Source organism: Hyaena hyaena, unplaced genomic scaffold (assembly GCF_003009895.1).
Source record: "Hyaena hyaena isolate Hyena2069 unplaced genomic scaffold, ASM300989v1 scaffold_431, whole genome shotgun sequence".
Taxonomy (NCBI): Eukaryota; Metazoa; Chordata; class Mammalia; order Carnivora; family Hyaenidae; genus Hyaena; species Hyaena hyaena.
This window is the reverse complement of record NW_024081055.1, coordinates 424,546-440,791: the sequence shown is the minus strand read 5'-3', so window position 1 is coordinate 440,791 and position 16,246 is coordinate 424,546. Positions and strand designations below refer to the sequence as shown.

The window sequence follows — 16,246 nt, the reverse complement described above, 5'->3', positions numbered from 1 at the left end:
ATTTATCCTCCAGATCACCAATTCTTTCTTCAGTCTGATCTGCCCTGTTTCCCCAGCTCGAATGCATCTTCATTGGATTCACTGAATTCTTCAGCTCCAGAATTTCTGGCTGGTTCTTTTAAAATTTTCCACTTCCTTGGTGCAGAACTCCTTGATTTTATTCCTGAGTTTATTTAATTGCCTTTCTGAGTTTTCTTGTAATCTGTTGAACCTCTTCATAACAGCTATTTTGAATTCTTTATCAGTTAGGTCACAGTGTTCTGTGTCTTTGGGTTTGATTGCTGGGGAATTATCGCTTTCTTTTTGTGATACCGTACGACCATAATGTTTCATAGTTTGTGATGAAACGTGCCTCTGTTGGTGCATCTGAAGAAGCACACACTTGCCTTACTTGTTCACTTTGACAATGCTACAGACTAGCAGTTAGACACTTGTTCTCCACAAGGTGGCAGTATATCTCAACTTTTTGGTTTCTCTTTCCCTGAACTGGCTCTGGGTCAGCACTGGGGAAGGCACATTTTAAAAAGCTGGTATAAAGAAAGATGGGGGCGGGGGAAGAGTGTGAACTTAGCACCTGGGGCTTTGTGGCTGCCCACTGCCAGAAAGTGGGATCCTCGAGTGGGGGTACTCCCAGAGTTGTATGGGCAGACCCGCTGAAACTTTAAAGCAGAGAGCAGGTAATCCTACCTTCAAAGCCTTGGTTATTTTTGCCTGCTTCTTTCCTTCTCTCTCCTTCTCTTCTCCCCCGATCCCAGTAATGGAGATCCCTCCTCAGAAGACCCACTCCTGGAAAGGAACAGGTCCCTCTGTCTGTGACCTGCTCAGCCAGGTGATAAGTTAGTCACACCTCTTTTGCTTTCTGCTTCTCTGTGTGGGAGGTCACTGTCACTGCTGGCAAAACTCCAGGGCACTGCAGCGTCACCCTGGGGAATGGGACTGACTCCTTAAGATCCTCCTTCTCCTCTGCCTGCAGACTTGTCTCTATTCTGCTCCGATGGCGTGCCTGCTTCTCCACCAGGATGCTAGAACTCCACGAATTTTCTACGTCCCTTGCGTATCTGCTGTGTTCTGTGCTCTCCGGTTTTGCTTCCCCCAAGTGCCCTTATCCCCCACTTGCCCATATGAGGGTGCGGCAGACTCATGGACTCCCTTGATTCCACAGCCTCCTTCAAAGTTCAGTCCTACTACTTTCTGAATCACAGTTGGTAGAAATCTCCTGAATGCTCTGGTGTAATGCCCAGAGGTACTTCTGTTTCGTTACGAATGACCAATTAGTTGCAAATAAAAGAGCAAAGGATAAAGGTATAACTTACCATCCCACCCAAAGCCATCTATAGATTCAACACAAAGCCTACCAAAATTCCAATGGCATTTTTCACAGAAATAGGAAAAAAAAATCTTAACATTTGTACAGAACCACAAAAGACCCCAGCTATCCAAAGCAACCGTAAGAAAGAAAACAAAGCCAGAGGCACCACACTTTCAGGTTTCAAACTATACTACAAAGCTATAGTCATTAAAACAGTATGGTACTAGTATAAAAATAGACACATAGACCAATGGAACAGAATAGAGAGCTCAGAATTAAACCTGTGCATATATCATCAACTAGTAATTAACTAGGGTCTAAGAATGCCTAATGGGGAAAAGCTTGTCTTTTCAACAAGTGGTGCTGGGAAAACTGGATAGACCCATGCAGAAAATGAAATTGAAGCCCTATCTTACACCACTCACAAAAATAGACTTGCGGTAACTTTGGAAAGCAGTAAGGAACTTCCCCAAAAAGTGTAACTGGGAACTATCTTATGGTCCAGCAATTACACTACTAGGTATTTACCCAAAGGATACAAAAACACTGTTTCAAAGAGATACACATACCCTGCTTCTTATAGCAGCATTATTTACAGTAGCCAAATTATGGAGACAGCTGGAGTGTCCATCAACTGATGAATAGATAAAGCAGATGTGGTATATCTGTATATACTGGAATATTACTCAGCCATAAAAAAAGAATGAAATCTTGACATTTTTGACAAAATGGATGAAGGTAGAGAATATGATGCTAAGCAAAATAAGACAGTCAGAGAAAGACAAATACCGTATGATTTCACTCATCTGTGGAATTTAAGAAATAAACAAGACAAGGGGAAAAAGAGGCAGACCAAGAAAAAGACTCTTTAACTATAGAGAACAAACTGATGGTTCCCCATGGAGAGGTGGATAGGGGGATGGATTAAATAGGTGATAGGGATTAAGGAGGGACACTTGTGATGAGCACAGGTGATGTATGGCAGTGTTGAATCATTATTTTGCACACGTGAAACTAACATTACACTGTATGTTAACGAACTGGAATTTAAATAAAATCTTAAAAAAAATTAACCTGAAGTAGATCAAAGACTTAGACATATGACCGGATACAGTAAAACTCCTAGAAAAAAACACAGGAACAAAGCTCCTTGAAAATTGTAGAGAACACAGGCTGTCATTTCTTTGCCATTGGCAACATTTGTCTACACATGTCTCCTCAGGCGGGGAAGCAAAAGCAAAAATAAACCATTAGGACTACATCAAGATTAAAAGCTTTTACCTGGTGAAGTAAAACATCAACAAAACTAAAAAAGAACCTACTGAATGGGGGAAGATGTTTGTTAATAATCTATCCAATAAGGGGTTAATACTCAAAATATATAAAGAACTTCTACAACTCAACACCAAGAAAACCAAACACTCCAATTAAAAAATCTGCAGACGACCTGAATAGACATTTTTCCAAAGAAGACATACAGATGGCCAATATACACATGGAAAGATGCTCAACATCACTAATCATCAGGGAGACGCAAAGTAAAACCACAATGGGGTATCACCTCACACTTGTCAGATGGCTAAAATAAACAAAGATAATCATAAGTGTTGACAAGGATGTGGAGAAAAAGGAACCTGTTGGACCACTGTTGGTTGGAATGGAAATTGGTGCAACCACTGGGAACGCAATATGAAGTTCCTGAAAAAATTAAACATAGTAATACCGTAAGACCCAATAACTCTACTAGTGGATATTTACCAAAAGAAAAAATGAAAAGAAACACTAATTTGTAAACACATATGCACCCCTGTTTATTGTAGCATTATTTATAGTAGCTAAGATATGGAACAAACCAACCGTACAGTATGGTGATTACAGATAACAAGGTTGTATTATAAAAATCAAACTTGGGGCCCCTGGGTGGCTCAGTCAGTTAAGTGTCCAAGTTTGGCTCAGGTCATCATCTCGTGGTTCCTGAGTTCAAGTCCCATGTCAGACTCTGGAGCCTGCTTTGGATTCTGTGTTTCCTTCTCTCTCTGCCCCTCACCATCTTGCATTCTGTCTCTCTCTCTCTCAAAAATAAACATTTTTAAATAGTAGGGGAAAAAATCAAACTTGCCAAGAGCCCAAATTTTAGTTATTTCCACCATGGAAAACAGACGATATGTGATGTGATAGAGGTGCGAACCACAATGACAATCTTCCTACATCATGTAAAGGTATAAAATCAACATGTACACCTTAAAATTTACATAATGGTACATGTGAAATACATTTTGGCTAAAAATACTGATGGGACTGGAAAAGAAAAAAGAAACAGACCTCTCCCATTTCAGCCGTCTGTATTTCGGCCAGCCATTGCCTTCACTTTGAGCCCATTCACCGCATGTTCAGGACTGAGGACTCTAGTTCCGGGCCACCTGCATGGCCTCTAGAGTCAAATTGTCCCATTTCTAATCCTCCCACGGCCCCTCATTAATCCAAATGCTCAATCCCTCTAAGCCTCAGTTTTCTTGAGTGTAAATGGGAATACGGATGGTACTTACCTCATGGAATTACTGTGAGGGCCACACGAACTAATCCATGTGAGCCTAGCACAAGGCCAAACACAGGGTCAGCATATAATGAAATCATTGCTTTTTTTAAAAGAAAAATTAAATTTATTTGCCTTTGCTTCAGAGAGAACTACACGCAAATACACATGGGTTCGTAAAGAATGTTTTTCACTTGCATGGGTTTGCTCTATTTGGCACATCGCCCTTCTGGAATGCTGTCTCTCAGGCAGCCTTCCTTCACTGTGGGAGCTCCTCACCACTGCTACATATTGCAACACAGACGTTAAGATCAGAGTGCTTTCCACTGTAAAGCTATCTTAGTTTCAGAAGGCAGGAATTCTAATTATTATGTTTAAAACCCTCTTTGTAAGTGTATCTTCCACTTCCTGCAGTTTATTTATAGGTGCTTTCATGTTCCTGTGAAACTACACGAGACAATAACACCCAAACCACAAAACCATTCATTCTGGAATTAACAATACATGTGACTCTTCTTTTCCAAAGACAACCCCCCCCACACACACACACCCCACCAAATATGAAGGCTAAAATGGATTATTTTCACATTCCACCCTTTGGCACGAAGCACCACCCATACCCCAGTGAGCTGGCCCCGTGCACGTGCACGTGGCCTGGGCCTCCCTCAGAGAGCTGTCCTGTGTTGGCTTTAATTAGATGTCATTTCCTAAATATATGGTATGTTTTACACCAGTTATTTGTAGAAACCACAGAAGCGGGTTACTGACTATTCCTTCTACCCTTGAGGTGCCTTCTTAGTGCCCTGCGAGAGAACATATAGAATCAGGGACACTGGGAAAAATTATTTTTTGGGTGAAGCAAGCTCCTCAACTGCTTGATAATGTGGAAGTCATCATCTTCTCAGTTTTCAAAGGGACCGGTGCTACCTATGCCCTATTTGAATGATTTGCAAATGTACTTCAAATCTGACTGAAGGAAAATCTAGTAACCTAAAGCAGTAGATTTAAATTATTTAAAAAACATTTTTTTTAATGTTTCTTTTTTTTGGGAGAGAGAGAGCCCAAACAGGGGAGGGGCAGAGAGAAAGAGAGACACAGAATCCGAAGCAGGCTCCAGGCTCAGATCTATCAGCACAGAGCCTGACTCAGGGCTCGAACTAGTGAACCACGAGATCACAACCTGAGCTGAAGTCTGCTGCTTAACTGACTGAGCCACCCAGGTGCCCCTAAATCACTAGATTTTAGATGACTAGAGGAGGTACTTTGTACTTTTGGAAGTTTGAAATGTTTATTTATTTTAAATTATTGTCCACTGTTTTCTTTCTTCTTCTTTTTTTTTAATGTTTATTTATCTTTGAAAGAGGGAGAGAGCACAAGCAGGGGAGGGGCAGAGAGAGAGGGAGACATAGAATCTGAAGCAGGCTCCAGGCTCTGAGCTGTCGGCACAGAACCCGATGTGGGGCTTGAATTCACAAGCTGTGAGATGATACCTGAGCTGAAGTTGGATGCTTAACCAATTGAGCCACCCAGGTGCCCCAATTTATTTTGGGGGAGAGAGAGAGAAAGTGCATGAGAATTAGCAGGGAAGGGGCAGAGAGAGAGGGAGACAGAGAGGTAAAGAATCCAAGTAGGCTGCACGTAGTCAACGCAGAGCCTGTTGTGGGGCTCGAACTCACAAACCGTGAGATGGTGACCTGAGTCCGAAATCCAGAGTCAGACGCTCAACCAACTGAGCCACCCAGGTGACCCAGTACTTTTGGAAGTTTGAAACAAAGAATCTGCAGGTCTGGTTATGTAATTCACTGAAGGCAGCAGCCTGAAATATGCCACTGTGTGTTGAGAATGTCCCTTGCACACTTCATCAACCACTGCTCTCAGATTCATTAATAATTTTTTTAATATATGTAGTTTTTTATTTTAGAGAAAGAGTGTGTGCAAGTAGGGGAGAGGGGCAGGGGGGATGAGAGAGAAAATCTTAAGCAGGCTCCACGCTCAGTGTGGAGCCCAACACGGAGCTAGAACCCATGACCCTGGGATCACGACCTTGAACCGAAATGAAGAGTTGGATGTTCAACTGACTGAGCCACCCAGGCGCCCCTCAGATTCATTAATAAACTTTTTAAAAATGCAGCTGTCACCTGTCACTAGCTGCTGTGGTCTGAATGTCTGTGTCCTTCTGAAATTCATATGTTGAAATCTAGTCCCCATGGTGATGTCATGAGAAGAGGTGATGAGGTCACAAGGGTAGAACCTTCATGAATGGGATCAGTGCCTTCATATGAGAGACCCCAGAGAGCTTGCTAGCCTCTCCCACCATGGGAAGCCACAAGAAGTCTGTGACCCAGAAGAGGGGCTCTCACTTGCCCACGCCGGCACCCTGATCCTGGACCTCCAGCCTCCAGAACTGTGAGAAATAAATTTCTGTTGTTTATAAGCCATCCAGTCTGTGGTATTTGTTACAGCAGCCTCAATGGACTAAAACACAAACCTAGTTCCCACAAGCTTGTCAGTTTAATGCTAGGTAGGAAACGCATCATTGTGGTCCACAGGACATAGTAAGGGAGGACAAACCTGGGGAAGCCAGAGAGATGGACAGAGTCAGTTTGGACACAGCCGACCAAGAGAAGACACAGATAGAACTTGCTAGAACTTGGTTTCTCCACCTTGGCGCTGCTGACATTCGGGGCTGGATAATTCAGTGTTGCGCTGACTGTCCTTTGCCGTGTAGAATCATTAGCCATAGTATCTCCAGCCTCTTTGGTGCGGGTAAGTAGCCTGTGTCCCAGTTGTAACAACAAAAAATGTCTCCAGACATTGCCTAATGTATGCTGGGCTGCAAAATCACCCTCAGTTGAGAACCACTGAAGTAGAGAACTCAGAGTTTCAGAGGAAAACTTTGCACTGTTATCTGTTGAGGTCCTTGATGGCAGTGCCACCAACCATGAGCTACTAAGAAGCATTTGCCATATTCTGTCACGAGTTTGACATGTAATATTTAAAATTTTTTTTAATGTTTTATTTATTTCTAGGAGAGAGAGAGAGACAGGCAGCATGAGCAGGGGAGGGTCAGAGAGAGGGAGTCACAGACTGAAACAGGCTCCAGGCTCTGAGCTGGCAGTCAGCACAGAGCCCGATGCGGGGCTCGAACCCACGAACCGCGAGATCATGACCTAAGCGAAAGTCGGACGCTTAACCGACTAAGCCACCAAGGCGCCCCTGACATGTAATATTTTAAATGTTTATTTGTTTTTGAGAGAGACAGAGTGTGAACAGGGGAGGGGCAGAAAGAGAGAGGGAGAGAGAGGATCCCAAGCAGGCTCCAGGCTCTAAGCTGTCAGCACTGATGTCAATGTGGGCTCTAACCCACAAACCAAGAGATCATGACCTGAGCCAAAGATGGACACTTAACTGACTGAGCCACCCAGCCGTCCTGCAAATGTTTTTCTTACCAAGAGTTGGCAATTAAAAGAGTGTTAAAAGAGTGTGAGAATCTCTATTCTATTTTAACATATCCTATGAACATTTGCTTTACTTCTTTTTTTTTTTTTTACAAATAGTTTATTGTGAAACATTTGCTTTACTTCTAATGTGCAACGTATTTATTCATTTTTCATTGCTGCTCTAACAAGTTACTGCAAACTTAGTAACTTATAACAGACCACTTTCTTTCTTTACAGTTCTGGAGGTCAGTAATCTGAAATCAGTTTCACTGCCCTACAGTCAACTTGTTGACAGGGCAAGGACGCCAATCTGATAGCTAGCTGCAAGGAACTGAATTCTGCCAAGAACCAGTGAGCTTTTGGGAAGTTCATAAGCCTCAGAGGAGAGAGCAGCTGAGATGTTGTTTGCAGCCTCGTGAGCCTCACAACAGAAGACTTAGTCAAGATGTGTCTGGACTCCAGACCCTTGGAAACTCTGAGTTAATAAATCAGTGTTGTTTTAAGTCCCCAAAATTGTGTTAATTTGTTACGTAGCCACGGGAAACTAATACAGACATTCAAGGGAATCACTAGTGCAAAAATCTAAGCTATGCTGATGTAGTACCTGGATAGCAATATTAAAAGTAAGTGATTTTACAGGGCACTTGGGTGGCTCAGTCATTTGAACATCCGACTTTGGCTCAGGTCATGATCTCACAGCTTATGGGTTTGAACCCTACATCGGGCTTTGTGCTGACAGTGTGGAGCCTGCTTGAGATTCTCTCCCTCTCTCCCCCTCACCCTACCATTCCTCCCCTGCTTGTGCTCTCTCTCTCAAAATAAAAAAAGAGACTTAAAAAAAAAAGCAAGTTATTTTATGCAGTAACATGGAGGGATCTCAAAGTATTTTTGCCAAGTGACATAAACCGCACCCAAAAGACTGCATATTATAAAATTTCACTTACATGACATTTTGGAGATGAGAAAACTGTAGGGATGAAGATTAGGTCAGTGGTTACAAAGGTTGGGGGGTATTGACTACAAAGGGCAACAGGACAGCATCTGGGCGGCACGTAAACTGTTCCCTCTTATGACTGTGGTCATAAGTACGCATCTCTATCCATTTGTCAAAGGTCATGGAAATGTACACCACGGATAGTGACTTTTCCTTTGCACAAATTTAAACATAAATTTTATTTATTTATTTATTTATTTATTTATTTAAACATAAATTTTAAAATCGAGTGACGTTGAAAGAATTAGAGATTCCTTACTTGGAATTTCTTGCCCTAAGGTTTTTTCTTGGCTGGGCAGTAGGAAAGGCCCAAGTCAAGGACTCCTTGTCCCAGGATTGCAACCATCACCATGGGGCTCAGCTGGGGGTCATAGAGAAGGTGGCTTCCTGGGCTTGCCCCCTAAACACATCTGTCCCTCTCGTGGAGTCAGGGTCCAGTGATAATGAGGAATTCTAATATATGGCCTGGTGAATTTGCTAAATTTCAAAGATAAGCAAAATTGTTAGGAAATGTGAATTTTGTAGAGAGGGGGAAATCAAGTTGGCTTTATATTTCTTCACAGTTGCAAAGTCTACAAAATGTGTGGCAATGGATTAGAACTGGAGACATTAGTATGAACATTTAGCTTCCTGTAGGTATAGATGGATGTATATAGTACTATTTATAGATGTGTATATATGCTAGTTGGCATACCCACATATTTCTTTAGTCTGTCAGCTGAGAGGATCCAAAAGATGCAAAAGGAAAGAAGTGCCATGCTCTGGTGTCAGTGAGCATACCCAGCACCCAGATCTTGGATTCCAAGCACCATTCTTCAATAAAAGGGAACATTGGAGAAATGGCTGGTCTAAGGGCTGGGGTTGGGAATAAACAAGAGGAGCCTGGGGCATCTGCAGTGCCAGGATGTAAGGAAGTGCTCAAAAAACAAGATGGTGGGCTCATGTCAAAGGGACTCAATAGCCAACTGAAAGAGGCACCTGGGTGGCTCAATCAGTTAAGCATTTGACTCTTGATATTGGCTCAGGTCATGATAAAGATAGAGATAGAGATTAAGCCCTGCTTTCTCTCTCAAAACAAATAGAAAAACTTAAAAAAGAAAGAGCCACCTGAAAGAACTCACAATGGCCAAACCTGAAACAACATGAACAACAGAATAAATAACAGAGTATTGGATTATAATCCAAAGTATGAAATAAATATCTCTGAGTCCACCCTGACACAAATAAGTGGGTAAATAAATGTGTAAGAATAGAGAAATCTGCTCTACAAAAGAAATTCATACAATTCACACAGGGTCCTCTGCTCTTGAATCAATACTCTCAAAGCGTCCTGTTTCTTTAGTGGGGGCTGTGCATAGCGACCTCCATCCAGATACAGCATGGAAAGGGGGCACGGTTGGAGACCTCCCGACAAACACTGCCGCTGCTATGTAATCAAGCTTGATGTCATCAGTGGTGAGTCAGTGGACAGCATGAAACCTGCATACTCTGTGGTGGGGATAGGACTTTGCCTTTGTGATCTCCCTCTCAAGAACCCTGAACCTAAACCATGAGGAAGACATCAGACAAACCCAAACCGAAGGCCAGTCTAGAAAGTAGTCTGACCCATACTCCTTCAAACTGCCAAGGTCATCAAAAACAAGAAAAATCTGAGGAACTTCCATAGCCCAGAGGAGCCTAAGGAGAAAGGGTGTTTCAATGTAATGTATCCTGGATGAGGTCCTGGTACAGAAGAGGACATCAAGTAAAAACTAAGGAAATTCAAATGAAGTATGGACTTTAGTTAATAACAATGTGTTGGCTCACGAGTTTTGGCAAGTGTGCATACTAATCTAAGATATTGACAGTGGGGACTCCTGGACACTGGGTATAAAACCCTCTGTACTGGGGCACTTCCTGGGGGGCTCAGTCTGTTCAGTGTCCAACTCTTGATTTCAGCTCAGTCATGATCGCAGGGTCATGGGGTTGAGTCCCACATCAGGCTCCATGCTGGACATGGAGGCTGCACAAGATTCTCTCTATCCCTCTCTCTCAGCCCCTCCCCGCCTCATGCTCCCATTCTCTCTTTAAAAACAAAACAAAAAAATGCACAAAAAAAACCCCTCTGTACTACCCTTATAACTTTTCTGTAAATCCAAAACTATTTTAAAATTTATTTTCTTGAAAAATTTTAAACATTTTTATTTATTATTGAGAGACAGAGAAAGACAGAGCTTGAGCAGAAGAGGGGCAGAGAGAGGGGGAGACACAGTATCTGAAGCAGGTTCCAGGCTCTGAGCTGTCAGCACAGAGCCCGACATGGGGCTCAAACTCACAAGCCTCAAGATCATGACCTGAGCTGAAGTTAGACACATAACCAACTGAGCCACCCAGGTGCCCCTATTTATTTATTTTTAAGTGAGCTCTTTGTCTCTTTTAAAAATTTATTTTAGAGAGAGAGAGCACAAGTGGAGGAAGTGGCAGAGGAAGGGACAGAGAGAGAAAGAGAAAGAGGGAGAGAGAGAGAGAAAGAATCTGAAACAGGTTCCACACACAGCACAGAGCCTGACCCACAGGGCTTGAACTCACAGACCATGAGATCATGACCTTAGCTAAAGTCGGGCACTTAATCAACTGAGCCACCCAGGTGCCCCAGAGCTCAGTTCCTTGTAGCCAAGAAAGCATATCAAAAAGCAAGCAATGAAACTGATCCAGAGTAGAGCTGGGCCTCATGTGAGAGGAGAGTGTGGCTTACTACAAATAACTGCCATTTCAGGCGAACGTAACTGCAGTATGTGATGAATAAATGGAACCACTCTTCTTTTCCTGCCGTCTCTCAAAGTGGAAAAGGCAGGCAGATATCTCAATTTCTAAACTTAATGTTAACTGGAAGTAGATGCTAAGGCTTTATAGTTTTAGCACTGGAAGGAATATTCAACATCGCCAAGTCCTGCCCCATCACCTGTAGAAGAGGAACGGAGGATCTGTGTGCTCGGTTTTAAGGAAACCACACAAGCCCACTTCTGCTTATAAAACAAATCAGGAAGTGGATGCTAACTTTACAAAACGAGCCAATGCAGTATTCCTTTCAATGTGCTCCCCATATGCTTTTAAAGTGCAATCCAGCTTATAAAAATGGAATCCACACACACATGACCTTTAGGAATTCATCTAAACTTAGCAAACACACATTCCCAGAACGTCTAATGTGTGCAAGGCTTCGTACGGGGCACCATGGGCATCGTAGAGGCAGACACCTCCTCCCCCACTGTGAAGTGTTATGTGACCTTGAAGAAAACTTCATTTATCCCGGAAACATACAAAACAGGTTGGGACCATTTTCAGAAATCTTCAGAGTCCAGCTACAAGGAACAAAAACCAGGGTCACACCCATTTCCCGATGCCCTCACCCTCTGTCATCGCTTTTTTGCATGCCAGGCCAAGAGCCACAAACATCTGGTTAAAGCGAGTCAAGCGTTCCCTGGGAGAGATGGGAACTTATCCCTGTCCTCCTGGTTCACATATACTTACATTCGGAAGCGGTAGTGCTGAGCCTGCACCGCACCCTGGGGTGAATGGGGCACCGTGTCCCCATGTGTCCCTTGACAAATTCTGCCACTTCTGGGAAGACCTGTTGCTGCCTGCTCTTCAGTCTCACCCATTCCCTCCCCCTTCCTGCGAGTCAGACCCGGCTTCCTCGGCACACAAAGAACACCCCATCGGCGTTTGCTAGAAATGGTCAGCGCCCAGCTGACAGTTATGGGTCTGGCCCACATCCACGTGCCCTCGCAAACTGGAAACCTCCATAGGCTTGAGCAGAAGTTAATGGAACAAACACAAACTAACCACCCTAACATTTCACAACCAGGAAGGGCTCACAGACAACGAAATTAAAATGTTAAACTGAATTAAAATGTCCACATAGAGACTTAAAAAAAGAAATTGAGAGAACGTTGACCACACAAGTGGAAAGCACACGTCTGTTCCAGTTCTTTTATTTATTTATTTATTTATTTATTTATTTATTTATTTATTTAATATTTTTATTTATTTCTAGGGGAGAGAGAGAGAGAGAGAGATAGCATGAGCAGGGGAGGGTCAGAGAGAGAAGGAGAGACAGACTCTGAAACAGGCTCCAGGCTCTGAGCTGGCAGTCAGCACAGAGCCCGACGCGGGGCTTGAACCCACGAACCGCAAGATCATGACCTAGGCGAAAGTTGGACGCTTAACCGACTAAGCCACCCAGGCGCCCCAATGTTCCAGTTCTTTTAGAAAGAGCCTGCCATCTGAGAGAGATGCTCACATCCAAATATCCTTTTTTTTTTTCAATGTTTATTTATTTTGAGAGAGAGAGAGACCATGAGCATGAGTGGGTGAGAAGCAGAGAGAGAGAATCCCAAGCAGTCTCCACACTGTCAGTGCAGAGTTTGACGCAGGGCTCAATCTCACCAACTGTGGGATCATGACCTGAGCTAAAATCAAAAGTTGAATGCTCATCTGACTGAGCCACCCAGGAGTCCCTCATAGCCAAATATTCTGAGCGACTTGCAAACTAGAGCTGGGGAAGGAGGAGCAGAAAAAGATGTGAACTATCAGTCTGTGCATTCCATGGCTCTCCATCTCACAAATGAGCTTCCAAGACTGATGGGAATCTTTAATCCAAGGTTTCTCTTTCAAGTGACGTAATCTTGTCTTTGCAAGTAGACTGTAAATCCTAAGAAATGTGCAAGAAATTGCAAAAGTCTGAGTCTCAGGCCTCTGCTTCCTCTGTCAGTGCCTAGCCCACCTAAGCAGCTAATAGTAGGTGCACAATACAAAATGGAACTTGAATTCCTCACAAAGCTAACATTGCCCTCAGAAAAAATCTGTAATCCTCCTCTTAAAGCAGGTGCATTCTGGGGGCGCCTGGGTGGCTCAGTCAGTTAAGCGTCTGACTTCAGCTCAGGTCATGATCTCACAGTTTGTGAGTCAGAGCCCCGTGTCGGGGTTTCTGCTGCCAGCTCGGAGCCTGGACCCTGCTTCTGATTCTGTGTCTCCATCTCTCTCTCTGCACAAACCCTGCTCGTGCTCGGTCTCTCTCTCTCTCAAAAATAAATAAACATTAAAAAAAAAAAAAGAGCAAGTGCATCCCTTAACTCTCCAGAAAAGATACTTCTCTCTCCCCTTCTTACACATCCCAGGAAGGGAGACATGATGAGCACCCCCATGATCTTCCAGTCAGCCCTGACAATCAATTTGTGTGCAACGGCATGGTCACACTGATTGGGAAAATATTGACTTGCTTTCATCCCTGTTGGTCAACAGGCACTGCCCCAAGCCACCAAATGTTCTCCCTCTGCCATCCGTGCTCCACCCCTGGGACTCCCAGACCTCCTCACCATGGGTACCAGTTTGCTAGGACAGCTGCAACCAAGTACTACAGCCTAGGGGGGCTTATACACCAGAAATGTGTGGTCTTACAATTCTGAGTCTAGACATCTGAGATGTAGCTGTTCCCTCTGAGCTGCTTGCTATTAGGAAAGGATCTATTCCAGACCTCTCCCCTAGCTTCTGGTGGTTTCCTGACAATCTTTGGTGTTCGTTGGGCTTGTCAGAGATCGTCACCTTGATCTCTGCCTTCATGTTCACATGGTGTTCTTCCCGTGTGAGTGTCTGGGTACAAATTCCCCCTTTTTATAAGCACAACAGTCATTTGGATTAGGGCCCACCCTTCTCTGGTATGATCTCCTCTTAATGTCTCCACAGTGATCCTATTCTAAATATGGTCACTTTCTGAGTTAGGATTTCAGCATATGACCACCCCCACCCCAAATTGATATGTTGAAATTCTACCCATAATGTACAATTTTACCCATAACATCATCTACCAACTTGGACAAAGAGTAGGTCTCCAGGATTCACTCCACCCCTCATTGATTCTGATTTGTCCATTTGTACGACATAGCACTTGGTAAACACTTTGAATATTACCTTGCTCCCATAAAGTTGCATTCAGTGCTAATTGGTTGACTGACTTCCCAAGAGGTATATATAAAAATTTGTATATTAGTGGTTCTGAGCCAGCTGCATGCTTAGAATTCCACCTATATTTTACAAGCTGGTGAATCAGGAGGCACCAAATGGATCTACCTAGCCCCATCTCCTGGTGTCTAAGGAAAACCAGATCCTCAGAAGCTTTTGGCAGCATGCTGGAGGAGGTTTGTAGAGGCCGGAGGCCTTTGACATCCAGCCATGGGGGTCTCTGAATTCACGATCTGTTGGGATGAGTCAAGGTGGAAGGAAGGTGTCTTTAAATGATGGAAGGAAGACCTTCAAGGGACTGAAGAACTTTCTTGCAGAACAGAGGAGTCCTTGGTAACCCTCAAAACCTCAAGCAAACTAGGGATCTCAACTACACAGCCACGCACAGGGTTCTCATATCCTCCCATGAAAATTCAGGATATATAGACCAGTACAAAATTCCTTAACACATTTTCTCTTCCTGTTTGTCAAGGGTTTTCCAGCCATGGCCACATTTACAACTAACTGCCATAAAGCGTGGCCCAGATGGCGTTTCGTCTTTCTTTTCTCCCTCCAGGACAGAATAACAGTTCCAATGTTTGAATATCACTTTACAACTTTTAACACTCACCCCCCCCCCCCCCCGCCTGTTGGTGGGGGATAATGTCCTTTCAAAATAAGGTTGGATCTAGGCCACATGGCAGACAAAACACCATCTATCTGTTGGGGTGGGGAGTGAAGGGCATAAGACAGGGGTGCCCTTGGGCATTTCAGTCAGGGACTTGAGCAATTCTTTAGGCCGTTAGTTCTCAATGGTCTCCTTTCCAAGTTCAACAACAGCAATTTCCTTCTGTCTTCTTTTTTTCAAAATCTGTTTTGAATAAAGAGTGCTGTGCCATAAAATAAACAAGCTTAAGAATCTCTGATACAGGCAAACACTGTCCTTCTCGGACACAAGAACTCTGCAGTTCCAAGGAGTTTGGGCCTTACTGGGGCACCCACAGTTGTCTTCCCTTGGCAAGGACAGCCTGGATGCAAGTGGCCTCTTTCTTAGTCCCAAGCTCTTGTTCCCCCCCTCCCCTCGCCATCAAGGTTCAATTCAAATGAAGCTGGTCTTCCTCTTGTTTTCGTTCTCCTGCCTGATGGAGAAAAAATAAGGTCTCTTCCAAAATAAGGTTCTTTCAAAATAAGGTCTCTCGTCTCACAATCCTGAAAGGAGCTATGGCCGCAGGAGGAAGAGAGCACATGGAGCCTCAAGTCAGGAGACATCTGAGTGTAAACATTTGTACAGGTATCTTGGGCTCTGCCTTGATGCAATGACAGCCTGATGTTTTGACAAGCCCTCTTGATCTCTTATTATGTCCCCTGAGCCTCATGCTGAACTCTGTGGTGAGGCTTCTATTTCTTTCATGTTGGAGGCTTGGAGGGGAAAGCAAAAGGAGACAAGGACAGGCCCTCCTGATGAGTGCTGCCATTTTTCTCTTGGATCCCAGCTCATCGCTAGAGTATGGGTTCCTAACTTTCTGGCTGAGGATAGCTGCAGGTTCTAACCAACCCCAGCTGTCCAGGTGCATCAAAGGCCCATGGTATCTGGGGGCGGTCTGGGGGTATTCGGTAGTATACCAACTTTGGACATCAAAAAGCTGATGACCCTGCTCTTTTTTCCAACAGTGAGACCGTGAAAGGTGATATAAAATGGAGTCACTTATGCCACGGGGGTTTAAAGTGGAGTCAGGAGGCTACTAAAGAGATGGCCCTTCCACATGTCCTCACCAGGTAGAACCGTGAATTTTTTAACTAGGCCAAACCACAAATACTCCAAGAACTCTGAAGAAGACCTGCAACTTGCTACAGTAACAGACCTTTGTGTAGTGAGAGTCTTAGCAATCAATTCTGTTTAGCTCTGAACTGTTTTCTTCCACCAACACCAATCAAAATGTTTACAGCTTAATTTTTTTTTGTCTTTAAGAGCCTCTGATTTTTGCTCCCTT

The 16,246-nt window shown here is 43.7% G+C and overlaps 1 protein-coding gene across 2 annotated transcripts in view; it reads left to right on the top strand.

Moving 5' to 3' along the window:
* Window positions 1-7,795, top strand: part of AP3S1 (adaptor related protein complex 3 subunit sigma 1) — an 87,022-nt gene extending 79,227 nt beyond the window's left edge. For both annotated transcript variants that reach the window (XR_005531806.1, XM_039252588.1), the window contains one exon: window positions 7,520-7,795. Coding sequence is in view for 1 of the 2 variants with exons in the window: in XM_039252588.1 (XP_039108519.1) it covers window positions 7,520-7,540 (21 nt within the window). In the remaining variant the exon portion in view is untranslated. The remainder of the gene's footprint in view (window positions 1-7,519) is intronic.
* The last annotated feature ends 8,451 nt before the right edge of the window (window positions 7,796-16,246 follow it).